The sequence below is a fragment of the Cuculus canorus genome, chromosome 1 (assembly GCF_017976375.1).
Source record: "Cuculus canorus isolate bCucCan1 chromosome 1, bCucCan1.pri, whole genome shotgun sequence".
Taxonomy (NCBI): Eukaryota; Metazoa; Chordata; class Aves; order Cuculiformes; family Cuculidae; genus Cuculus; species Cuculus canorus.
The window spans coordinates 83,804,105-83,829,196 of NC_071401.1; the positions used below are offsets into that span (position 1 = coordinate 83,804,105).

Here is a 25,092-nt window from a genome sequence, read left to right on the forward strand (position 1 = left end):
CGGGGGCAGCCCCGGGGCACCCATCCCTCTCCTCGAATCCCCCCGCGAATGGGACCGACGGCGCCAGCGGCCCCCCGAGCTCCCGCAATGGCCCCCGCGAAGCCCCCCGAGCCCCCGGGGATGGGGGTCCCCGCGCCTCCCCCGGGGGCTCAGTCCCGGCCCCGAAAGACCGGGCTTTCTTCCCTTTTTTTTTTCTCTTTTGTTCCTTTTTTTTTTTTTTGTTAAACATATATTTTTGTTTATTTTCTGAACGTGGCACTTCTCCACCGAATAGCAAGGAAAAGTGTTAACAATAACGACATTACACGAAAAAAGTACTGTACCATCGCCTCTTGAGGGTTTCAGAAACCTCTACAGTTAATAAGTTAAATAAAGGGTTTGTACATAAATATTTGTCTAGGAACCCTATTATATCTACAACACAGTAAGAATCTACAGAATGACAAACTTTTACAACACTACACTGAGTGCAATTGTTTTATAACATTTCAAATATACAAAGCTCTGTTCTTTTTTTTTTTTTATAACAATGGTATGTACAGAATCAATAATCACAGTTTAGTGACTTAAACAGTCCATATTCTAGCAGTGTATTTCCCTTTGGTTTGATATAAAAACCTTGGTTGGTGTAGTGATAAAGAATATAACAAGAAAAAAAGATATACCCTTTCCCTTAAGTGCACTGGTTATCTTACAGCATCAAATTTTCTTTCAGTCTGCACTGGCAGCATCCTTGGCTAGCGTATGCAGCTCGCTGCATCGACATGTGAAATAGTTCTCCAGTGCTCCTAACAGACCAACTTAACATCCTAGAATGTTATTTTAAGAAGATTGGGTAGCTTTCCCCCTCCCTTTGCTTTTATTTCTTACTTTCCTTTTTTTTTTTTTTTTATCCTTTCTTAATTACAATACTATTTGTTTCTCCTTTTTTTTTTCTTGCCAGATAAACAGAAGGAAAAATATTCAGTGTATGTAACGCTAATATATAATAACTTTCATTAGGGCTTTTCTCTCTCTCTTTTTTTTCCCCTTAATGCTCAGAGAGGAAACGAACACGTCTTACATTTAAGAAACGCACCAGCCAAGGAGTTACTTATTCAGGAGCTTGCAAGGGTCGGTTGGTTCGTGTGAGGGCTGATGCAAAAGGCGCTCGCTCTCTCCAGGTTCCTAACTCGAGAACCTAACCCAGAACCTCAGCTGCTGGTGCTCCTGGTTTGTTTTGAATCGTTACTACTCATTCCCTCCACCCTCCACCCCCCCCATCCCCCGTTTGGTCTTGATTCGTGCTGTCCGAGGTGACCTTTATTTATTCGCGTATTTACTCTCCTCTTGTTTCTTTCCTCTCCCCCCTAAAAAACCCACCGCCCCAGCCCGCCCCGCCCCCCGAGGACGGCAGCCGTGCCTTAGCACACCTCTTTCCCCGTGCTGTTCCCGGGGAGGATGTTGAGCTGGGTGAGCTGGGCTGCGTGCTCCTTGGCCTTCAGCCGCAGGGCGGCGATGCTGGAGGCTCGGCGGTCGGCGGCGGCGCTGGCCGGGTCCCCCAGCCCCGCCGAACCCACCGCCCCCTCGGCGGCCGGAGCCGGCTGCCGCAGCAGGGCCGCCGCGCTGGAGGCGCTGCCCAGGGGGGCCATGGTGGAAAAGAGCCTGCGAAGGGAAGCACAGACGGCTGTCACCGCCGAGACGGGGCACCACCGCCTCCCATTGCCTCCTTCCCGACAGCCGGCAGGACAAAAACACGCGTGGAAAAAAAAAACTAAACCCAAACAACCCGACGCTGGAGGGCAGAATACTTTTCGGGGGGGACGGGACACAACAGTCCAGAAGGTGGAAAAATAAACGCTGCGCTGAGGCTGTTTCTCCGCCGCTTCCCGGGGTTACAGCCGGCGGGAGGGGTCGCTCCTTCCCTAGCGCTCAAAGTAATAAGGACACCCCCTCATCCAGAGGCTCCAGGGCTGCGCTCGGCCCGTCCCTTAGCGGGGCTCGCCCCGCTCGGCGCCCCGACGGCAGCGGCACCGCCCGGGGCTTCGGCCACCGCCAAGATACTCAAACGCACCCACGCCTAAAAAAATCCGTCCGTGCCGAACCCCGACGGGGCTCCCGGCACCGGCGATGAGGCCGCGGCTTTGGCTCATCCCGAAAACACCGGCAAAGCCCTCAGAGCCGCGGCCGCGTGCGCACGTGGGACAACCCACGCCCGTTCGATTTCTGCGTGGGGGCAACGCAGGGAAAGGGGGACCCCCCACTTTTCCATCCTTGCCCCCGCCTTCCCCCGCAAACGCTGCCACTCGCAGCCGTTGCGCCCGCGGAGCCGCCTGTTCCCACGGGGGGACTCGCGGCGGTGGGAAAGCAGGATGGATTTGTGGGGAGGGGGGGGCTCGGAGAGCCGCTCTCGCCCAGTGAGAGGCCGGGACGGCGATCACGTGACCCGCGCGGCGCCCAATCGCCGCCGATCCCCGGCGCTCCAAGTTCGAACGCCGGGGCGGCCCCGCGCGAGACGCGCCCCGCGTGGAGGCGCGCCCCGAGGCTCCCACGAGGCACAGGGCCCCACGGGCGGCGCGGGGCACCTCTCCCGCCCCCTTTTTTCCCCCCCCCTCTATCTCCCTCTCTCTCTCTCTCGCTGTCCTCCCGAGGGTCCCCCCCGCCCCACGGGGGTGCCGCGTCGCGCGTGGGCGGGCGGTACCTGCCGAAGGCGGGGCTGATGAAGGCGGGGTGGCGGAACACGGCGGCGCCCAGGAAGGTGCCGAGGCCGAGCGGGGTCCCGGCGGGGGGCAGCGCCGCGGAGCCGGGGGGCGGCGGCGGCAGACTGGGGAAGGCGGCGGCCGCGGCGGCGGCGGCGGCGGCGGTCCAGGCGGAGTCTAGAGCTGGGTGATGAGGAGGGAAAGGACTAGCATCAAGGTATGGACTGAGGGGGTGAGTTGCTGACAGGGGACCAGGGAAAGGCAAACCTGGGGGGTGTGTCTGAGCCCCAGCCTTTTCCCTCTTCCGCCACTTAGCCCTACGGTTCTGGAACCATACCTGAAAGCCAAAAGAAAAACCGGTTTTAATACCCCTGGCCCGCCACCTCGGCCGGGCGAGCCCCGCACCGGCTCCGCGATGCAGCGCCGAGCCGCCCCGGTGGCTCCGCGGGGACCTCGTCTGCGTCCCCGTCCCGTCCTCTCGGCCCCCGGTAGGTCGGGGCCGCTTGGCTGCAGCGCTGGAACAGCGGGAAATGGATTTCCCAGTGGGACTTAAGCGGGATTTCTTCCCTCACGCGCACTCATACCGGGAGTCGTGTGGCTTTTTCCCCGCTAAGTGAAAATTTACAAATTATATTCGTTTGGGGATCACGGATTTCTTCCCCCTCACCACTTCAGATTTAGAGCGAGGGGAAAAAATAAAAATAAATCGTGATTTCACTGACGTCTGAAACGAAAAAAAAAATAATCTGCGAGGTAACCAAAGCAGCAAATATACGTTTCCAGGCTGCCCTTTGAGGGTCTATTTTAGCCAAGTTCGTTAGGACGCCGCAGCGCTGCCGCCCCTCGCATATTCCCCCCCGGCCTCCGAGGCAAAAATCGTGAACTAACTAAACCGGGCTTAAAGCAAGAGAGAGAGACAGGACACGATAAAATAGCCCATTTCAAAGGGAAAGAAAATACTCTCTTAATAACCAAGTGCGAGGCGTCACACGCACCTAAGGAAAGAGACTTTGAGAGAGGCACAGGTTTCTAATTTTTTTCGGGGTGGTGTGAGCTGAGTTTTCCCCTTTACGCTCAGCTTTGTAAAGCTCAGCGTGAGATCCCTTCTCTCCGGGAAGCAAGAAAGGCAGCAGCAGCAGCGCTTGCGGGTCTCTCCGTACAGATGTGGAGCGAGACCCGATCTCCACATCTGGGTCCCCACGCAGGAAGAGGCACCGCTTTCGCGGGGAAGCCAACAGCCTGGCACGGAGGGAGCGTCTCTCCCAGCTAAAACTCAATTAACAAGCTGTCCTCGCTGCAATTCCCCCCGTATTGAATTAATAAGTCTGAGTACACCCAAAGGTAAACGAAGGGACTCTCATAATTCATATTCCCTTAATTACATCTTCTCCCGTGAATAGAAGGGAGAGAAAGGGGGTGTCTTTCTTTTTTAAAAGTTATTTAACTTTCCCACGACTTGTTCCCCTGAGCTGAAAATACTGATTTGCTGTCACATCTCTGTTTGACAATGGAGAAATGTGTCAACAGAAAGGAGGGGACAAATCTCATCATTAGCCCCTCTAATGCAAGAAGCTGTTGTGTATTAAATGAGCCATATGGAATTTATTATGCTTTATCAGCGCCCGATTTTAACTGTAAAGTGATTTACTCAGCTTCAAACCCAGAGACATCTGTTTTCTGTTGGCAATCAGGGCATCCCAATGTTTATCGTCTCTTTGGTTATGAGACCCGGGTTGGGAAATGCACTCTGGTATGGGGCGGCAAACACCTTTAATAGCATTGCACTCACTCACTATTAGATCAATGCAGGCTTATTGCTATCAAAAATGGGAAATCAAATAGCATTAGCCAGCTCCTTGTGCGGGCGGAGAGGAAATCAAACAACATTTCGCCTTCAAATGGCCCTGTTTGTTCTAGCACTAAGTGGGCTTTTATGAAGCCCGATGGGAGATTTGATGGCAGCCAAATACCCGACTCACGGCCGAGCGGGTCTCGTTAACAACCCAAGCCCTGCGTTTGAATCAGTGGGGGTTTCGCCGACACCGGGACCGCCGAGAAGGGCCCAGGACCTCCCCCCATCCTCGGCGCCGAGGGACGCTCCGTCCCGGTCCCGCCGCCGCCACCACTCACCTGCACTCGGGCTTCGGTCAGATCGAGCCTCATGGCCAGCTCCTCCCTGGGGGAGACACACACGCCGCCGTCAGCCCGGGGCATGGGGCTCCCCAGCCACAAAACGGGCACGAAATCCGTGCCCGGTGCGGGACGGGGCCGGGCAGCGGCGGACACTGCTCGCCCCGGGACGCCGAGCCGCCCGCCCGTCGGGGCTCCCGAGCTTTGGCATCCCATCCCCTCCGCTCCCCAAATCCAGCCGGTTCCCGAAGCGGGTGGGGGGGGGGGGGGCGGTTCACGGCAGCCGAGCCGGCACACGCTGCGGGTTTGCATTGCCGCAATTAAAGCGAATCGGAAGCCATTAAGGCGTTAGATACTCGCTTGTCAGCTCTGCGCCGAAAAGAGGGGCGCTCCCAACCGAGCCTCTCCCCGCGGCCCCGCACGGCCCGGGCACGGGAAGACCCGGAGGGAAAGCCAAAACCGTAAAAACACCAATCGAAAAAGCACGGTACGGCCACACACGCCTCCCCGTGCAGCCGGGGCCAGGCAGCGCCCCGAGGGGAGCCCCGCGGGCGATGCGCTACACCGAGGGCGGGGGGGACAAAACGACCTCTCCGCATCCCCTTTCCCTGTCAGCCCCCCTCGGCAAAGCAAACGAGAAAACGTGAAAGTGCGGGTTTAGGGTTTCAACCCTCCTCGAGGCTGGAGGGGAAGGGGGTATTTTCAGGATCTGCCGCTCTCCCTGCCTGCGTTTTCCGCGGAGGACCGCCGACCAGACCCGCTACCGTGGGGCTCCCGTTTCCAACGGGAAAACGCTCTCGACAGCGCGGGCTGAGCCAGGCCGGGCCCCTGGGGGGCGGCTGCGGGCTGCGAGGGGCCGGGCCGGTATTTTTAGGCAGCAGCGCTTTGATCTCTTGCCCCTGTCGGGGCTGCCCCGGGCCGGGCCGGGGTCCAGCCTCGCGGGGAGCGCGAAACCGATCCCGGCAGCGGCCGAGGGGGGAGGAGGGAGGGAGGGCAGCGGGTAAAAATAGCGGCCTTCAGGCGAGCCTGCCCGGCGTTGCCTGCCCTGGGTCCCTCCCGAGCCGCTCCCCGTCCCCCCCCAGCCCGGAGGTGCCAGTGGCTAGAGTGACCTCGGGGGCTGGTTTGGAGACGCGGGGTGCAGCGCATCGCGGTCCCGTCATGTTCCCTCCCCTCCCGGGGCTCGGGGTCCCGGCGCCGGTACCTGGTGAAGACGTCGGGGTAGTGGGTTTTCTGGAAGGCCCTCTCCAGCTCCTCCAGCTGGTAGCTGGTGAAGGTGGTGCGGTAGCGGCGCTGCTTCCTCTTGAGCAGCCCCTCCTCGGAGTCACTGCCGGCCGAGAGGCAGACGCTTTCCTCGCCATCCTTGCCCTCTCCGTCCTCGGGGTGCAGCAGCAGCTCCTCCTTGGGGGACAGATCCCCGCCCTCTGCCCCGGGGGCCGCGGCGGTGCCCCGGCGGGCTTCTTTCAGCAGCCCCCCGCCGTCCTCGCCCAGCAGCTCCTCCTCCTCGTCGTCCTCCAGCTCTTCTTCCTCCTCGTCCTCCTCCTCCAGCATCTCTTCGTCCTCCTCTTCCTCCTCCTCCTCGGCGGCCGGCGCGGCGGGGCCCGGCCGTTCCTCGACGTGCGCGGCGGGGCTGCCCAGCTCGTCCCGGGCTGGCGGCGGCGCCACGAAAGGAGCGTTTTCCCGGTAGCTCTTGCTGCGGCTGATGCTGACCTGGGGCGCTTGGCTGATCTTCAGCGTGTCCCACGGGGCGGCGGCGGGCACGGGGCCGGCGCCCCCCTCCGGCCGGTCCCCCCGCGGCCCCGGCGGCAGCAGCCGGCCCCCGCCCGGCCCGTAAAGCCGCCGCAGCTTCGGGGGAAGGTGCAGCTCGGCCGGCTCGAACGGGGGGCTGCCCTTGGGTGACCCTGCGCCGGGGGACACGGGTGGGACGGGACGAGCAGTCGCGGCGGGAGAAGGATGCGTAGGGAAGAGAGAAGGGGGGAAGAGAAAGAGAGACACGGTCAGTGGGATCAGCGTGAAGAGACCAGGGCAAGACCCCGGCTCCACAGCCCCGATTTGCGCCCCGCACCGGACCCTCAGCGCGGCCCCTGCTCCCGCCCTGGGAAGAAATTCCACTGAGCTACTAATCCCGGCCCGGAGAACTCGAACAGCCCTGGAAGCCCCAGGCCTGCCCCAGCAGCGGGCACCGCCGGTCCCGGCTCTGTTGCCCCTTCCCGGCTGCCCGGGGCTCCTCCGCCTGTTTTCGTTTGTTTGTTTGTTCCCCCTCTCCTATCGCCTCCCTTAGCCCTCCAGGGTTCCTTTTGGTTTTGGAAGAAGGAAACCCGCCCGGCTGCGAACGCCGTTTTCCCCAGGAAAACGGGAGTGCTGCCGCCCGTGGGGAATGCCCAGCCGGGTCTCCCGCTGCCCGGGGAGGCGGCGGCTGCCGGTGCCCCGTTCTCATCGCCCTGCCCGGCGCGGCCCCCGGAGCCATCCCCGAGACCCGTCACCGGCTTAGGGCGAGCCTTTCCTGCGCGGACTTCTCAGCTCGCACCGATTTGGTTTTAGCTTCAAATAAAAATTACACCTACATCGAAAGCAAGAACGACCTAAAGCGGCGGCACCCGCCCTGTGCGGGATTAACGGGGCTGAATTTCGGGAACGGCTCTGGCCGCGCTCCCTGGAAGCGCGGCAGCTGCTATCGAGACGGGTAACGGGATAACCGCGGGAGTAACGGGATAACAGCAGCCGCGGCTCCGACGCGGCGCCGGGAGGGCTGGGACCGAGCGGCGGGCTGGGTTAAAGGGACGGGGACACACGGGGACACACGGACACGGGCAGCCGGCCCTGCCCCGCCGGCGAAAGGGAGCGGGTCGCGGGTCGGCGGGGCTCACCTTGCGCAGCCTTGTCGGTGTCGGGGCGGGCGGCGATGGCGGGCAGGCTGGGCGCGGCGCCGAGCAGCCGCACCTTGCAGGGGCTCCGGCGGCCCAGGATGCTGTCGATGCAGTAGGAGGACAGCAAAGTTGGCGATTTACTTTTGCACTCGGGGCGCTCGGCGCAGCTCTCCTCCGGGTAGGGGCCGCTCATGGCGGCGGCGGGGCCGAGCCGTGGGGCCGGGGCGGGCTGCGGACGCCCCCGCGGCGCTGCCCTGTGCCGCCGGGACGCCCGTCACGGGGGGAGTGAGCGGCGGCCGCGGCGCTCTTGAGTCCCCTCGGCTCCACGTGCGGACGGACGCCCCCTGATTGGCTCTCGCCGGAGGCCGGGCGGCCGCCGGCACACGGCGCCCGGCAAACCCCGGAGCGGATCATCCCGGATCGGCGCGAGCCCGGAGGCGCCGCTCTGCCCACCCGACACGCCCTGACACGCCCCTCCGGCGGGCGCCCCGCTCCCGGGGTGGAGGGGGCGGCAGGGGGCGGGGAGCCCCGAGGGGGAAGCCGTCGGGGGCGGCAGGAGCCTCCGCGCCACGCCTCGCCCCGACGGCGGCCTCGCTTCCCGCCTGTCTCATCCTTAACCCCGGGCGATGCCCGGGCGCGGTGGGCCCCGCCGGGCATCCGCGCCGGGTTTTCCCTCCGACATCCCCCCCCACGCCGGGCTGTGAGCAGGGGCGCGCACTCGCTGCGCTCGCCGCCGGTGTTTGAAAATAGCGGGGTCCGCGAGGGGGGATTTGCCGTAACAAACACCTGCGCAGCGCCTTCAGGGGCGAGGGAGCGGGACCCGGAGCTAAGGGATGGGGCGAGGGGAGTGGCCCCCGGGCAGGGCAGGGAGCACAGCCGGCATCCTTTCCTTGCCCCGGCCGCCTCTGCCCTGCCCCATACGGACACCTCCCCTCTGATGGCCCCGTCGACGCCGCTTCAGGGCGGGAGGACCTCTGATGGGTTTTTTTTCATTCCCTCTCCTTTTCCTTCCCTGCCCAGAGGTCACGTCCCGGGTCCCCGTTGGGGCAATTTGGGCTCAGTTTTGGCCGGCGCGTTGCAGCTTCCTGCGCGTCCCCCGCTGGGACGTGCGCTCCTGTTCATGGGCTCCGGTGCTTTGCACCCTCTGAGCGGCCGTTCTTGGCCACCCCAAAAATAACCCGGCCCAGATTCCCTGCCCCGAGCGCCGGAGGGGACACGGTCCCGTTTGCCCTGCTGGTGCCTCAATTCCCATGCGGATCCCGCGTCTTCTAATTACCAGCACGAATTAAGAGAAAAGATTAACGAATGCCTGTGCGTGTCCGGCGGGCGCGGGCACAAGGCCGCCCCGGCTGCTCCCATGGGCGCTCACGCACACTCACACGCGTCCTCTCAGGCTCTGTAGGTGATGTCCGTACGGGACGAAGCCATTCCCTCCTCCCTGCGAGAGGGCTCCTGCCCGTCGTTCCTCTCGCTTCTTTTCCGCCCCCTGTCCCCGCGGATCAGGGCGATGCCCGCAGCGAGCGAAGAGCGCCTCGACGTGCCCGTGCGGGGACGCGGAGCCGCTGTCTGCCACCGCTGCTCGGCTCTCGGGAGAGTCTGCCGTCCCCGCCACGAGTTGCAATTAATTAATTAATTAAATCTGTAACTAAAAAGAAAAAAAAAACAACAAAACCTCAAAATAAAACAAAACAAAAAATAAAACAAAAAAAAACCCCAAAACCCCACAGAAAACCCAAACAACAAACCACCGCAAAACCCAACCCAACCCACACACATAAAACCTCAAGAAGGAAAGGAAGCTCCACGGGCATTCGGGGGTTGGAATTGGATGATCTTTAAGGTCCTTTCCAACCTTAACTATTCCATGATTCTATGATCCCTGGGGAAGCAGAGGAGCTGCCGCCTTTTGCTCTCGCTTCCCCAGGGCCGGGAGAAGCGGTGGGAGCGGCGGGCGGGCCGCTCGCAGGGGAGCCCGGCCCGAATCTCCCTTCCCGGTGCCTTGCCGGGTGCCGCCGAGCAGCGGCATCGCGCCCGGGAGAGCAGGGACGGGTCGGGCTGCCGTGCCGCCTGCCCGGGAGGGGCGACCCGAGTCCGCCGGGGACAGGGCGGCAGCCGGAGGGGCCAGGGGACCCTCGGCACGGCAGCGGCGGTGGCTGCGGGCGGTGCGAGCAGGGGCTGTCGGAGCCCCAGCCGCGGCCTTTCGGCCTTCTGCACCTCATCTTCTCTTCCTCTCCCTCCCGCTCCCTCGTCCCCCCGTGCCCGGGCCGTGCTGGGGGGCTCCCCTTGCCCCATTGCCCTACATCTCGGGGGGCAGAAAGCAGCCTCGAGGCGTGGGGAGGGCGGACGGCAGCCCCGCTAGCAGACGAGGATGCTTTGCCACGCAAGCTCGGCTCTGCCAAGTCACTTTGTGGCTTTATTTATTTTTTAAACAAACTTTCATTCATTTATGGTCTTTCCCTCTCCTTTTTTCTTTTTCTTTTTCTTTTTTTTTTTTTGTTCCCCCCTCTTCCTCCTGCAACCTACTAATTTAACACTGGAGCGCGTTATTGCAGTGTTAGGGGGAAAGAAAGAGAGAGAGAAAACAACAATACTGCAATGATCCAAATGATACAGTAGAATTATAGCAATTATAGTTCTGCTCGGAGAAGAAAACCTTGCTGAGCTCAGCCAAACAAACTGATGCCTTGTACGGATAACAAGCCCGGGGACTGACAGCCGGTGCTGAGAGAGGCAGGAGGGCAGAAACGGAAATATTTGCCTCTTTTCACTCCAGCCAGCCTCGATTAACACCCTCGCCCGCCGCTGCGGTAACAATCTCCACTCCGGCTCCGCGCACCCGCGGCCCCCGAGGGGGGATTCGCCCCGGGGACCGGTCCCTGCAGCCCCCCCACGCCCGGCAGGAGAACGGGACTGCGGGGAAGAGCGGGGTCCCTGCCAGGGACCGGCCCCCCACCCGGGGCACCCTCCCTCCCCGCGAGCAGCCGCTCCCACCGCCGCGGGGGGCGGTCCCGCACCCTCCCACCCCCGGGCTTCTCCTGCCGGGAGAGAGGCCGGAGCCGCCGCTCTCCCCCCCTCCCCCGCGACGGCTCCTTCCCAAGAGCATCCCCTCCTCCCGGGCCTGCCCCACGCTCCAGGACCCCTGTTTCCAGTGCGGTTTGGAGCTTTCATTCTCCCCGCTTCATCTTCCTTTCTCGCTACACACTGCCCCGTCTTTCGAACGGAACGAACCCCGCAGAAAGCATCCTTGCCGGGAGACGTGGATGCAAAATGGCAGTGCGCTGGGTAAAGGTGTTTGATGCCAGGGCGGAGATAGCGCTGAGCTCGGCTTCAGACGTGGCAGTGGGGAAAAAAAAAATTATCCCCGAGCAGGGTCGGTTCAAGGCTCGTTGCGAGATAGTTTTAACCCCGCAGGGTTCGGCGGCGGCAGAGGGGCTCCCAGCACCGCCACTTTGTCACTCGCTGAACAAACGACAGCTCGAAGTCCTCGAGCAGTTCGGACCCATCCCACATCCCACTATCCTGAAGTCGGGGGGTTCCCGCTCCCTGCGAGTCCTGGGGGCGCTGGGGCTCCGGGTGCAGCCCCCACCCAGCCCTGAGCATCGACTGGAGGGGTTGTTCTCCCCTTTTGCACTCTCTTTTGCAACGGTGAAGAAAACAGTAACAACTACTTAAAATCCTCCAGTGCTTGCTTTATCACTATTTACTTTATGGAAAAAAAAATAAATTAAAGGCTTGTGCGGGAGTTATAGGCGTGTAAAGAAACTCGGCGTTTCCTCGATCTGCCCCTCTGTGGTTTCCTTCCCTTCCCTCGACGTGCTTTGCACCCCGGTCCCAGCCCGCTCCAGGCTCTGTGCTGGAGGAGCCGAAGCCTGCCGGGTAACCCGGAGTCAGACGCAAAGAACGGCAGCAGCTGAAGCATCACACACCCGTGCGCATCAGAGAGCGAAAACTCGGACCAGCGGTCTTCTGCAGATACGACTTAGTAGCGATTTCGCCCCCCCCCTTTCATTTGTTCACAGTTATGGTTCTGTGCACAAAAGCACTAGAGCTGGGCATAGGGAAGGCGAGATGCCCGTGCTCCCTTGGTAGCAGGTGATGGGGAAACATCTGGTGTCATTTAGATGTGAGGAACTGGTGCGTGACTCCCCTCGCGAGCCTCACGGCATCGTCATATCATACGCAGGATATATTTTTCACCTTTATGGAGAATGCTGTTCCAACACCTCTTCTAGGCACAACACCGACTTTGCACAGTTCAGTCCCAGGCTGTGGAGATGAGCAGAGGACTGCTCTCTATTGCACCGCCAGAACTGCCGTAGATCAGTTCTTGCTCACTTCTGCAGGACTCTTGTTAATCACTTAAAAAAATTGGCTAAAACCCAGCGGGAACCAATGAGGGGTCACAATACCTGCAGTCACGGTCAGGCAGCTGAGGGAGACCCAGCATCTCTGTGCGTCCCCTGGGGCTCTGCCAAATCGTTGGTCACTGAAATACACATCTGAGTTCAATGGCTTAACCACCTTCTCATTTAAAGTAGGAGAAATATCGTCCCCTTATTGCAGATTGCCAATTCGAACGTTGCACAACCTACACCCAGCAGCAACCATTGGGGCACCGCACCAAAATTGCTTTGCAGAGTGGTGTTGGACACAAGCACCTTTGAATTCTCATCCAAGAAAAAATCTCATTTTGCATGGACTGCTTTTTTTTTTTTTTTTTCCCCATCACCTGTGCTCCAGGTGACTTGCGACCTGGGGTGAAACCTGGCGGCAAGTCCCCAACCGAGTGGGACGCATGGCAGTTTGCTGTGCGGTTGCTTTCCTATCTGTGAAGCAGCGTTTGTTGCTCACTCTGGTTTTGGTGCTGGGAGCAATTTCTGTGTTAACTTGTATCTGGATAGAGGCTTGACATCAGCACTGGTAGGAACGGTGGAATAATTATTCATATTTAATATTTAGCCTGTATCTGTGTGTGGGCAGAGTCTGGGCCTCGGTCCATAGATTTAATTGAAAAATGTATTTTCTAAATCCTTTTTTATACAATTATCATTGTTTTTTAAAATTCCTTAGTGGTTTATTTTTCTGTTAACATGGTTTTCAGTACAGAGAACAGTGGTTAGCTTTAGGTGAACGTATCTCCCTTTTATTTCTCTTCCGCTGTTTCACCACTACTAATAACTCAAAACATCTCCTCTGGTCCACACTTCAGAAGCACTTCCAGCTCACTTTTGAGCTGACCCTCTTTTTGCATGGCCATGAGACCAGAACAGGTCTGCAAGAATGACTGAAAAATCCAGTCACCAACAATAACTTTGTTGGATTTAGTTACTGCATTGAACTTATTTATTCTTTTAGTCTTGTCACCAAGCCAACACTCCCAGAAATTATTTGGGAAAATGGAGCTGGGCATGCAACTCAGTGGCACAACCCCTCTGCAGACCACACTCCCTCCTGGACGGTGTGTGCCTTCCTCACCTTTGTGCCTCAGGTTTGACTTTGGGAGCAGGGGCTGGGCAGAGAAGTGTGTGCCCTTTGCAGGTGTATCATCTCCTCCAAGTGACTAACCTTAATGAAAGTGGAAATCTTGTTTTCTTTATAATTTCTTCTTCTTTTTTTTTTCTTCTCCTATTTTTTCCTCTCCATCCCCTTTCCATGTAAGTCCTTTCCCAAATATCTTGGCCTCCCCACATCTCCACAAGCTCTGGCTGCCATTGCTGGCTGCAGCCGTGCTTCTTCAAGGAAGCAGTAGATTCCCTGGCACTGTGTGGGTTCAAATCAAGAGCAGTGCTTTTCTGGAAGACATATTTTCACCTAATGTAAATAATTTGGCTAAATATAGGAGGAGCTGGGTGGAGATCTGCATCCTAAAGTCCTCTGACTGTGTCTTCCAGGAGACTGGCTGGTGAATGGAAATATGGGTCTTCTGACTCTAGAAAACTCATGGATAAAATCCCAAGTAGCTCTTTTGCAGTGAACCGCAGAAACTCAATGAAATCATTAGTATATTAAGGTAAGGTGGTAAAAAAAAAATTAAAACAATGATCATAGGCTTATTTAACATTATACCTTCTGTGTTATTTTCTTTTGCATGTGCTGACTAGAACTGAGCAAAGCTTCATAACAAATAATTTATTTGTCAAATGTATTCTCTTCTTCTGCTCATGGAATATCCATTAGCGAAACCATCATTTTCTCAAATGTATTTGTGATCTAAATGCTCCAGTGGTTCCTTTAAATGAATAACAGAAGGCTTGACTGCAAATGGTTTCCGTTGTTTAGCTGTAGTTGGTCAAATAAACCCCCTAGTATCGATTGCATTACCCGCCTGTTGCGCCAGCAACACACTGGTTGTGCAAATAGGTGTGTGTGTGTGAATGTAACAGCTGGGTTTCCTCAGCTCATCCGTGAGCGACTCTCGACACGGGTTTTCTGCAAGCATTTCTACCACTGAAACGCGATCACTCAACTAACTGCAGAGGGGGTGTGAGCATAGCTGAAGCAAAGCCATTAAAAATTCAAATGAGCTTTTGATGAGCAAAGGACATTTTTTTCACCCTCTTTGACTAGCTCCAGTGTGACCTTCATGTGGTGCTATGTTCCATTTCAGTAAATACAGCCTCACAGGGACAGGGCAGGAATCAAAATGATATGGAGAAAGGCATGAGTTGGACCTGGTCTGGGGTTTTCTTGCCTGGGTGATGTTATCCATGAGATGGAAATTTCTTAATCCAAATGCAAGGCTGAAGCGAAACAGGATAATAGGAGAAGGAGACAGCAAACTCTCTCTGAAGCCCTGTTGAATCGTTTCCCTCAATCAATCTGACCTTAAAACCATACTTATTATTACTGTTTTCTACATCTGTGGACGTCATTGCTTCTGTTTGTCAGTTAGGGAGCACTGCTATCTCGCAAAGATTAAAAAAAATATTTGGTTAGTAAAAATCTGCATTTCACAAAGGGAATGCGCATTTCTTCTGGCAGAGGCTTATGCTCATGACACATGGAGAAAATTCTTCAACGGCCTTACATTAAGAGGCTATTTGTCAGTGCTTCTCATGGTTTGTATATTTTTATTTTTTTTTTTTTGGTGTTGCCAACTTTATGTGGAACATCCCTACAATAAGTCATGACTGGATGCCATCCAGGTTGCCAAAGCATCTATTCTGGTACAGCACCCCTTTTTATCTGTTTAATATTCTACGTATCTTTTAATGTGAGATTCAAAGTACTCTGTGGTGCTTTGTAGGAAGAGGGATATTTTATGAAAATAAACAGTGTGTGTAAACGCTGAGGTATGAATGATCTTGCTGTCTCCCAAGTATGGCACCACTGAGAGAGGTACAAAGTAGGGATCTCCCGAACTGCACTGGGGACAGTCAATTGACAATGCAACTAATAGCTGCAAAGCATGTAGAAGTGAATAGATGGAAGACTTTCTTTCAAGGCACCTAAATCAGGCACAGCTATAAATTAGACTTGTAAAGCAGATTGAAATAAGAAGACAAAAGTGAGGAAAATCTGATGTTCTGAAATAATTAATAATGGAGATCTATTCTTAAAAGCATCTGTGGTAACACTAGTTGTGGTTCTGAAGAACATGATAGCTAAGACTGCGTGTGTGTGTGTGACATTACAGAAGAGTATGAGTGGGCTGATACGGAGCAGAATGCTTCCTTACAAATTCAGAAGTTTTTTTGCTTAGCAGAAAAATTTTCAATTTGATTGTGAATTGGCTCAGCGATTACAGCAGCCGTAATTTATTGGAGTGTTGATTTGAAGATTCCAATTAAAAAATAAAATAATAAAGAAATACGTGTTTTATGATTTCTCCTTCATACATAATTCTTAGAAACTTCTATGAACAGATATTTCCAGTCATGTGCACAGATTGTAAGATCTTGAAATCACAGAGTATATGTGATTCTTTGGAATCAATGCACCTTCTCATCTTTTAGCTTTTTATCAAACCTCGAAAAAGACTTGGCATGAACAGAGCTCAGCAATTGTTTCCGTTCTTGAAAACTAAAAATAATATTATGGAACTACAGAAAAACTAACTTTAAACAAAAGATGCTGGATTTAAGTAAATTATTGTTCCTATGATGCAGCCCTTCCTTACTCATAACCTTTCATTCCTTGAGTCAGTGGGGTTTTCTCGTGAGTTAAAGCACATTTGTATGATGGCTTTCGTGTTGCAATGCAAGCAATCACAGCACAAACAGGCAGAGACTTTGGCTGGGCTTTCAGTTGAGCTGAGGGCTACTTAAGAAGTCTATTTGCTTCCTTCAGCAGAGGATGTGCTATCATCTGTTTTGGTTACTGAAGCTCAGGAAAATGTCAGTTTTCTTCCCTTTGAACAACAGATAGAAGGGATGATTTGACTTTATTCTGGTTTCGTTTTTTTTTTTTTTGTTGTTGTTGTTGTTTTTGATCTAATATTATGAAAATGCCCGGAGGGTTCTGAATGTCCTCAGGATTTCTAAAACCAAACATGGCTTCTGATTTTTCAAACCTGCTGTATGTCAGAGGCTTTTCCATGGACTCATCACTTGGAGTGGTAGCACACGTCCTCCTTCACCGAATGCAGACTTACAGGTGAGAATAACTGGATAACACCTTACTCTTATTCTAATTCTTTATCTCACAAGAAGGGCCTAAATAATTTTTATTCTCCCCTGGGACAAGTCTGTACAAATCCAATAGGTAAAGGGATCTTCAAAACTGAAGGTGGATTCTGACTTGCAATATGGCAGACAGAACCCTAAATGCCTGTAACATGAGATATTATTTTTCTTTTTCGTCTTTCTGTAGTGCATAGCAAGAAGATGGACTGAGGGTCAGGGACCTGAACCAGGCAAAAAGCATGTCATAGTTTGTTCTCAGTTTTTGCAAAGGTAAACAAAGGGAATGAGCATCCAGGGAGAATCAGGCACACCTCACTGAATCGCCATGAAGCATTGTGAAGGAGAAGAATATGAACATAGCAGTAGGAACCGAGGAAAACCTTATTTACAGGCTGACAACTGCAGTCTGGATCCAAAGGTAACCTTACTGAGTCATGCGGAAGGGATTATCACTCAGGGAAATGAAGCCAGATCAAGCCCAGCAGAATTCAATGGAAACAAAGCTATGATTTGGTAGGAAAAAGCAAGTCAGGTTTGTATTCACGTTCTGGTTAAAAAAAAATCCATGTTAATTTGATATGAGCTCTTTGACTAACCCAGAAGCTATGCAACCCTCAATATGCTTTGTGACCTGGGATACCTTTAAGAATGCCTACATGGTGTAGGATACCAAGTTTTGTTTTCAACAGTGCTTTTAGGAAACTAAATCTGTCTGGGTATTAGTAGGATTTGGTGGCTGTGTCACTTTGGGCACAGAACAGACATCGCAAAATCTTTTGGGCATGTTTACTCTGAATATTTTAGAATAAACTGGGGTTGATTCAGAAACTGCTGGTCCAGGAACATGAGTCCAGGGACATCTCCTTGGCCATGCATTCTCTGGGGTCTCCTTGGAATAGAAGCATATTGGCACTTTCAACACATCGGTATCCTTGCAGCAGAGCTCAAATACAGTGAATATCATGGTAAATAGCACCAATACTTCTGGCAAAAGGACGATCTCTCTAAGTTTCTGCATAGATTTAAAGTTTCTCATTAATATTATTTCCTTGGAAATGCCTTTTCCTTTGCTGCTATTCCAGACCAACAAATGCATACAGTTGTTGTGCAACACTACCCCAATGGTTGGTTTCACAGTGAGAGATCCTCAGCCGCACCATGAGGCCCTTATTCATTTGCAGCTTCCCAAGCAAAAACTCGGGCTCCTGCTCGGAGAAGGATCTTGGACTTTGACCCTGTGGCATTGACCAGGACTGAGCCAGATATCAGCAGCCTCGAGCTGCACAGGTGAAAAAAAATCACAGCAATGCCAACAGTATTTTGCAAAGTGGTTGGATGGAAATGATGCTGAAAAAAAGAGTGTGTTTGTCAGTACTTAGTTACCTTGCCAGATACTCATTGTATATTTAAGGGATCATCTGTATGGCTTCTATCTCACATTAAAAATTGATTTGGGATTCTCTAATGCATTAAGCAAGCTAGTTGCGTGTAGACATGGAGACCCCGGTCAAAAATTGTGCAAGAAACACTTTACCCTTAAGAAATCACTCAAGGTTCATGACAACTGCAGCAACTCTTCCTGAAGAGCCAGCTGCTCCATGGAGTATGAAAACACCTGGGCTGTGGACATATCTCCAACAGCAGCATTTCTGTTTGAAGGCAGCATGTTGCACCAGAAGGGCACAAAATGCAGCAGACATGATATCCTCTTCTCACATCACTGTCACCATTGCATATCAGCACAGCCCCGTGTCACAGCTCAGAGGGAGCTCCAGGGTGGCATTCTATTTCAGCTTCACTTCCATTGGCTTTCTTCTCAGCCCCTTGCGAGCATCGTTTGCTTCAGATACCAGATCTACTAATGATTTTTTTCCCCCTCCCCCTTGCTCACACTTTAATTGCGGGGTATATGTAATACCCTTAGGAACAGCTATTGCCACCTGTATTATTATTTATGCTGTGAAAACGAAGCTTGTGGCAATGTATTTATTAACACTGTGCCCTGGAATCACATGAGTTAACAGCTTAATTCTGTGATTGTAAACACTTTTCCTGACATGTTCAAGCACCATCCATGTTTTTTAACTTCACATTGGTAAACTGGGAGCATGAGCAGGTTATAATTTTTACAGAAAATCTATTCTTTACTAAAAAAAAGTCCCATATTGAAGAAGTGATTCGTCCATCTAATAGTGCCTGCCTCACAAAGCATAATGTCTTTTGCAAAAGAAGGAGTTAAACAAAACATTTATGCAGTATAAACTTTGCTCCTTAGCATTAAAATGCACTTTATTCATACTGTAGATTTCTCTTCCAGCCACGGCTATTGTTTGTCACTAACAGCTAGCTTTTGTGAAGTTAATAAATGTGCATAATAAGGACATAAAGGTATGGAGAAGTAATACTGTAATCCTTTTGTTTGGATAATCAGTCTAATGTATGCAAATTAAACCTTATTAGTACTAGGGTTTTGTGTCTGCTTATCAAAATGTGCCATTTTCATGAAAATTGGAAGTCCATTATATAAAGTTATTATTAACAATCATTTAGGAATTATATACGGTATGCAAATTAAAGTTGATTACAACTAATTAAGGGCTTTCTTTGTTATTTGACCTTGTCTGCTTTTTATGTAAATATGTTTCTTTTGGTCTGGCATATTTTTAGACTCAGAAAAGTATATTAGGACAAGTTACATTATGTATTTTTAATATATTTTTGTATTGCATAGAAAGCCCCTTGCTATTGCTAAGAGCCTGGTTTCATGCTGGGCTGTTCTGTGTACGATATGTGTACGATATGCCTTCCGGCTTTAGGATGGCTCTGGGAGATGGACCAGCAGCGGAACTGCACTAACACACTTCCAAGGCCCTCCAATGGTTTAAGGAAAAATTATTAAAAAAAAAAAAAATCCCCTGTGAAATATAAACAGCCTTCATGCCAGAGTAGCCTTTGTTCCACTACTTATTGAACTGGCTAAGCTCTAGTTTAGAAGCTTGAGACACAGCTAAGTAGTAAATGATTGGTCCCTACTCACAAGGTACATTGCAGAACTTAATCACTTGCTCTCATCGCCGGGACCACTGATCTCTGCATAAAAGTCTTTTAATGCAGACAGTGAGCTCAGGAACAGTAGCCTCCGGGAAGATTTGTGTACCTATCAAAACCCAAGAAGGTTAAGCATTAAGTGAAATGAAAAAAAAAACTACTGAGGAAAACTTAGGGGAGATGAATAATATTTCTATTAGAAACAGCAGCATCATGTAATACAATTTTGATTTATTTTATACATAGATAAGAATCTTGCCCTGTAAGCCAGTCATGAATGTGAAGATAGGAGATAGCATATTTTGTGGTGTGTCAGAAAGAGATGCGTAATCAATAAGTTCACACTTCCAGGCTTCTAGTCAGAATAAAACATGCAAGAGCAAGAAAGACTAGGAAAGAAAAGATTGAGTCATGAGGGCTGTAAGGTAGAAATACATTAGAAGTATGTATAAAACTTGTCTTCATATCTTCTTAGAGTGTAAAAAAACGGGATCTGAGGAAAGATGAAGCATATACCTCAGGGTTTGATGAGATTTCCAGCTTTGCTCAACTCTTTGGCACAAAAGGGTGGGCACTGGAGTACACTAATGGTAGGAATCAAACTTCTGCAGGGGCAAAGTATTTAAGCAGAAAACTGGGGATATCCTTGCAAACTGAGCTTTTATTCTTTCCTTTCTACATGCCCGATATCTTAAATTTCATGTCAGGCAATCACAGAGCCTTCTTGGCTGGGTATTTGTGACTCCCAAGGTATGTCTCCTCTTGCCTGTGGGAAGACGTCCCACCACCGTACCCCTGGAGGCAGCACCAGTGCTTGGCTAGGTGAAGGCTGGCCTCCTGAATTCTTAGAAATGGGTGATGTGGGAGCATGGGTGTTCAAATCCAACTGGGAATGGCAGGTACGGCTGGGGTCAGACTGGGAGAGGGAGCATGTATTGCATCTGAAAAGGGATGGTGAGGGTCTAACATAGGTGTCTCTGCTCTCCCTCCTCATTTCTCTTTGAAGCTGCTTGTGGCATAGAAAATGCTATCTTTTCACTGCTGAAGGCCAATTCAGAAAGCTCTTACTTTGTCCCTTGCAAAAGCAGGGCCTCCTGGCTAGAACTTACTCTATGGTCTCTGCAGCTGACCAAAACCCAGTCAGCTTCAAAGACTGAGTCTTGAATATCTGCTGCAAACCACTGGATGGGAAGTTACAAACTGACGATTACTGGCATGACTTATTCAGCAACTATTTGAGAATATTTTTGAACAATTGGAGAAGTTGATAATCTGTTCCCTCACAGTAGGACCACGAGGTGCAATTCAGCCAGTGACTTATTACAATGAATTGTCTAAGGCTATAGCAGGAACAGTTTGCTCAAGGCTCTGCTGCTGGCAGGAGCTGAAGAACGGAATATCAGAACAGGAAAAATACATCTCTGCTGCATGGGGCAATGTCCAACCTCAGTCACCCTCCCTTGCATCTGGCAAAGTGATGCTGAAGGCAGGAATGGAGTTGCTGTGGCTGCAGTAAGATGAGACCCGTGTGTGTGGGTTCATTGTGGGGACGAGCAGCCAGGCTGCTCCTCATTGCACTGGGCAGGGTGGCAGCCTGCTCCCCTGAGAGGAAGGTAAGCAAAGACTCAGCTAACACTCCTGCTGAATAAGTGGCACCGAGTAGATGTGACAAACAAACAAAAAAAAAATTTATTTCAAACATTTTCTGGCAAAGAAAAAAAATAAAATGTAATTTCTTTTCTTCCACCTAATAAATAGCTAGCACTTTCACCTTGGTGTTGGGAACTAACGGCTCTCAAAAGGTGGAAAGCAAAGCTAGGAAGAGGCCTCAAATGCTTTTCTCTGACAGAATAAGGATGAAACCCTGATGCCGTCAAAGGTAATAATTCAGGATTTCCCTCAGGGAGGTGAAAGTCATTGTCGTGTTTTTAAAATAGTTGCAATTTTCTGTCTCTAAATAGCACAGACTACAAAATGTATTGCAAGGGGAATATAAAAATAGTCAAACTCTTCAAATCTTTTAATTCAATGAGAATGTAATATGCAATTAAAATTAATTATCTCATAATCGAACTGTAGACACTGATTATTGCATCATTTTCATAACAGACATGCATCTTAACTTGCATAATTTCTGGTATAACTGCAGAGTTAGCTCAAGAAAGAACCTGGGCCCAAATGTATTCATGGCTTAGCACTCAGAGTGGAGCAACGGTTGGGTATGGCTTTTCTTTACACAGTGCTTTGAGAAACCCATTCACTCCTCCTCAGCACCTCCAAATCAGTTCTGCTGCTGCATCTTTTTATTCCCATTCACCGTCACCTTCCGTCCAACTCCTGCATTTCTCCACCTGGGCACTTTCTGCCTTCTTGTGGCTTTTCTCTTTTTACTTTAACCTTTGGAGATTTTCTTTCTTCTTCATCTCATAGGAGGGAGCAGGAAGGTCCTGTATTTCACTTTCTTCCATCAGGTCCTGCAGGCACAGGACAGAGCTGGGGCTGTGGCAGGACCTGTCAATGCCTACTACTGCAGAGCAGAGCAGGTCAAGAGCAGATGTACCCTGAGCTGACAGGTTGTGGGGAGCTTCTGTGGGTGTGATTTCTTCCTCTTGAATTTAGTCTCCCAGGGTGTTGGTGTTGAGGCCAAGTGAGTCGCTCAGGCCTCTTTCTTGATGATGTGCACGAGAGGTTCTCCAGGGTGAGTCGCCTCAGCCCAGGTAGATCTGTGAGATTACCTCCTGAAGCCACTGGGTGTACTGCCAACTACTGAGGGAGTTGAGGCAACCTCTGGCTTTCAAGGGATTACAGTTTGGCAAGATGAATCCTATCTTCTGAGAAAAGGCCACTCACTTCATTTAGTGTCTCTGCTCTGCATGCTTCTGTGTTAGGTAACATGGACATCTTGGTTACATGAGAGGAGTCGTTCAGCCTCTCATGTCTTTTGTTCCCAGCAAGGCTCAAAGACCTACTGTTCTTCAGCAGGCATTTTCAGGTGATGACAACTTTACAAGAGTAAGGGTGTCTTTGTTCACCACCACTTCACAGTGGTTGTCACCATAGATGTCCTCAGGCTATCTATCCTGAGCTTGTGAGATTTGCAGAATCACGTTGACTTTGCTTGATTCATTGTACTTCTGTCTTCCACACATCATCCCTTGTTTTTCTGACACCAAGACCTAACACAAGAGGCATTCCTGTTTTCAGCCTTTTTACTAAATATAATGTCAGCTGGTATTTATGTATGTTTTTACAATGTCATAATGCTGCTAAATATGGAGTAGGCATTTATACTACTGCCTGTTTGCAGTGGTACTACTGCCTGCTTGACTTGTCCTGGGATGCTGAGTGACCCAGGGCATTGAAGGGGATGTGGCTGTACCTTCATGACGAATTCTTCAAGGAGGAGCAGAAGAAATTTAAACTAGATATTCTATAATTATACTCAAGTATAGTAAGTAACTTAAGTAAATGAAGAAACATAAAAAAAATGGGAAAGAGATAGATTAGAAATTAAATAGTTTGGTAAAGCAATCTCTTGTCTTCCACAATTTCTTTGCAGGTAAGACCTTGCTTTCAGGCATAATTTCAGCCACCTCAGTGGCTTCATGGGTTAAAGAAACCTTTTCAGACCATTCCTTAAGGGTCAGATTCCCATGACAGTGTTCTCTCCACTGCTGAGTCTTGGATGCCATATGCATATTTCTTGTAAGATGTTTTAAAGCATCTTTTGTTTTTTTCCTGCGCATGTCAGCTGTAGGTAAAACACCACTATCTATTTGGATAGAGATCTGTACATCTGGATTTATTGCCCATTTTGCATGATATGGTCTCTGATTTTGATCATACCATTTTAATAGCCCTGGACTAAGTTCCTCGAAGGAAGAGTCTAGTTTTGTTCTTAGCACACTGATACCATAAGGCTGAGATTTTGTGACTTCTCCAGATTCTCAGACTCTGTTAATGACTGCATCCTACATTGATTGGAGTCTCAGTGTGGCTGGATGGCTGTTTTTTTCACCCTTTCCAAGCACACTTCTTCATTCCATGTTGTCTTTCAGAATATATCTGCTGAAAATGACCTTGGCCTCTGCAACTTGTTCTGTGGGGGATTTTTTTTGCGACCTCCACTTGCTGGGATCTCTTTGGCCTCTGCTGATGTTTGGGAGCCATGTGGATAAGGACAATACATAAACGCTCTGCCTTGTTTCCCCCTTACTCGGTGGCAGGAACCTTCTTCCCATCACTGCATGGCCTGAGTGCTTCCTCCCTGTGTCTTGGTTCTACATTTTTACCATTCACTGATGTACTGCATGAATACCTGGGGAAGTCTTTCTAGGTGCAGTGGGAATCTTTTAATAATGACATATCAAAAAAACCCCAAGGAAAGAGAGAAGTGGATTGGCACATTATTCATCCTGATAAATATATCTATAAAATTGCCTTGTAACTTTGGACACAGTTGGAGCTTTATAATAGGCTGTCAGTGAAGTAGCACCTGTGATCTTAATGCCTGGGTTTATTTTCCCCATTTGAGACATAAATTCCATTTTACAAAGTTAGGGGGATAGTCCTGGATCTGTGGTGAGGGTCTAATTCATTCTGCTTTTCTCCTTCTCACTGCAGCCTCAGTTTCCTCGAGACCACCTCAGTTCTAGAAAAAAACCTCTGATTTTTGCTTTCATACAGACGAGAGTTTGAAATTTCTCCACATTTTCTTAACTGTACTTAGTCTAGTGTATTTGTGTCCCTATTAGATATAGAAATCATTTTGTAGTTCAACTTCTTCAAAGAAAACAACTGTCAAACTATTCTTCAGAGAAAAGGAAGGGAAGAAGGATGAAGTGGGTGGAGTGTAAGTAACAATTACTGTAGGCTGATAATATTTAAAGATTCATAGAGGGATGCATTTCATGGGCCATACGTGTGTGTAACAAATTCGCCTACTCTGTAATCCTTCTCTTTATTGACAACACAGCAATCAACTCTTTCCAGAATGATAAACTGCAGAATGTTTTTCTTCTGCAAATGCTGCATTCGAGCTCACATAACTAACGTGAAGCATTATTACTGAGAAAGCTGGCAAGCCTACTGAGCAAGTTAGCGATTCAGGTATAAATCCCTCACCAAAGGAACCTTCAGCTCCTTCTTTCTTTTTGAGTCCTAGATCTTGATTTTCAAATTGAAGGAGGGTGCAGTTTCAGGGGCCTGCTACTCCAAAAATTGCTCAGAATTTGTAGAAATTGGGTATTTACTTGTATATTGAAATATGGGGAAGACAAAAGTAATTTGGAAATCTCTTCTGCAGCCCTCCAGCCTAGCTACCAAGATGAGAAAAGCAAGTCAAGCAAGTCATGCATGTAGAATGCATATCTGTTATTATATAATCTAACACTGCTGAAATATATTTTCAAAAGGAGAATCAACCTGAATCTTCAAGCAAAACTTCCTTCTATTTCTTCGAACACAGAGGCCCATACCCATAACTTGTTTTCATATTTAATTGTAAAAATATTTAATAAAATAAAACTATTTAATAAAATAAAAATATTTAAATTATTTATTCTCCTCCTTGCCTCAAGGAAGAGAATCCTGCCGTAGAAAAAGAACTCATTTTTCCCTTTCCTTCATTTGAAGTAATTTGTTAATCCAGGACTATTCTGATGGACTAATAATAGAAAGCAGTTATGAAATGCACCACCTTTTCCCAGCAGATTCTGACAGCACAGCGTAGTCTAACTTCTGAAGATG

The 25,092-nt window shown here is 50.7% G+C and overlaps 1 protein-coding gene across 2 annotated transcripts; it reads right to left on the reverse strand.

Annotated features, from left to right (window-relative positions):
- Positions 1–277: 277 nt before the first annotated feature.
- Positions 278–7,947, reverse strand: ARX (aristaless related homeobox). 2 transcript variants are annotated; one of them, XM_054056948.1, is made up of 6 exons: positions 7,673–7,947; positions 6,010–6,706; positions 4,809–4,854; positions 2,946–3,015; positions 2,681–2,861; positions 278–1,644 (listed from the first exon to the last, which is right to left on the reverse strand). In XM_054056948.1, the coding sequence occupies exons 1-6, from the start codon at positions 7,863–7,865 to the stop codon at positions 1,404–1,406; spliced, it is 1,428 nt and encodes a 475-aa protein (XP_053912923.1). In that variant the 5' UTR covers positions 7,866–7,947; the 3' UTR covers positions 278–1,403. The 2 variants fall into 2 exon arrangements, with proteins under 2 accessions (XP_053912923.1, XP_053912922.1); XM_054056947.1 differs by having other exon boundaries at positions 2,681–3,015.
- Positions 7,948–25,092: the final 17,145 nt, after the last annotated feature.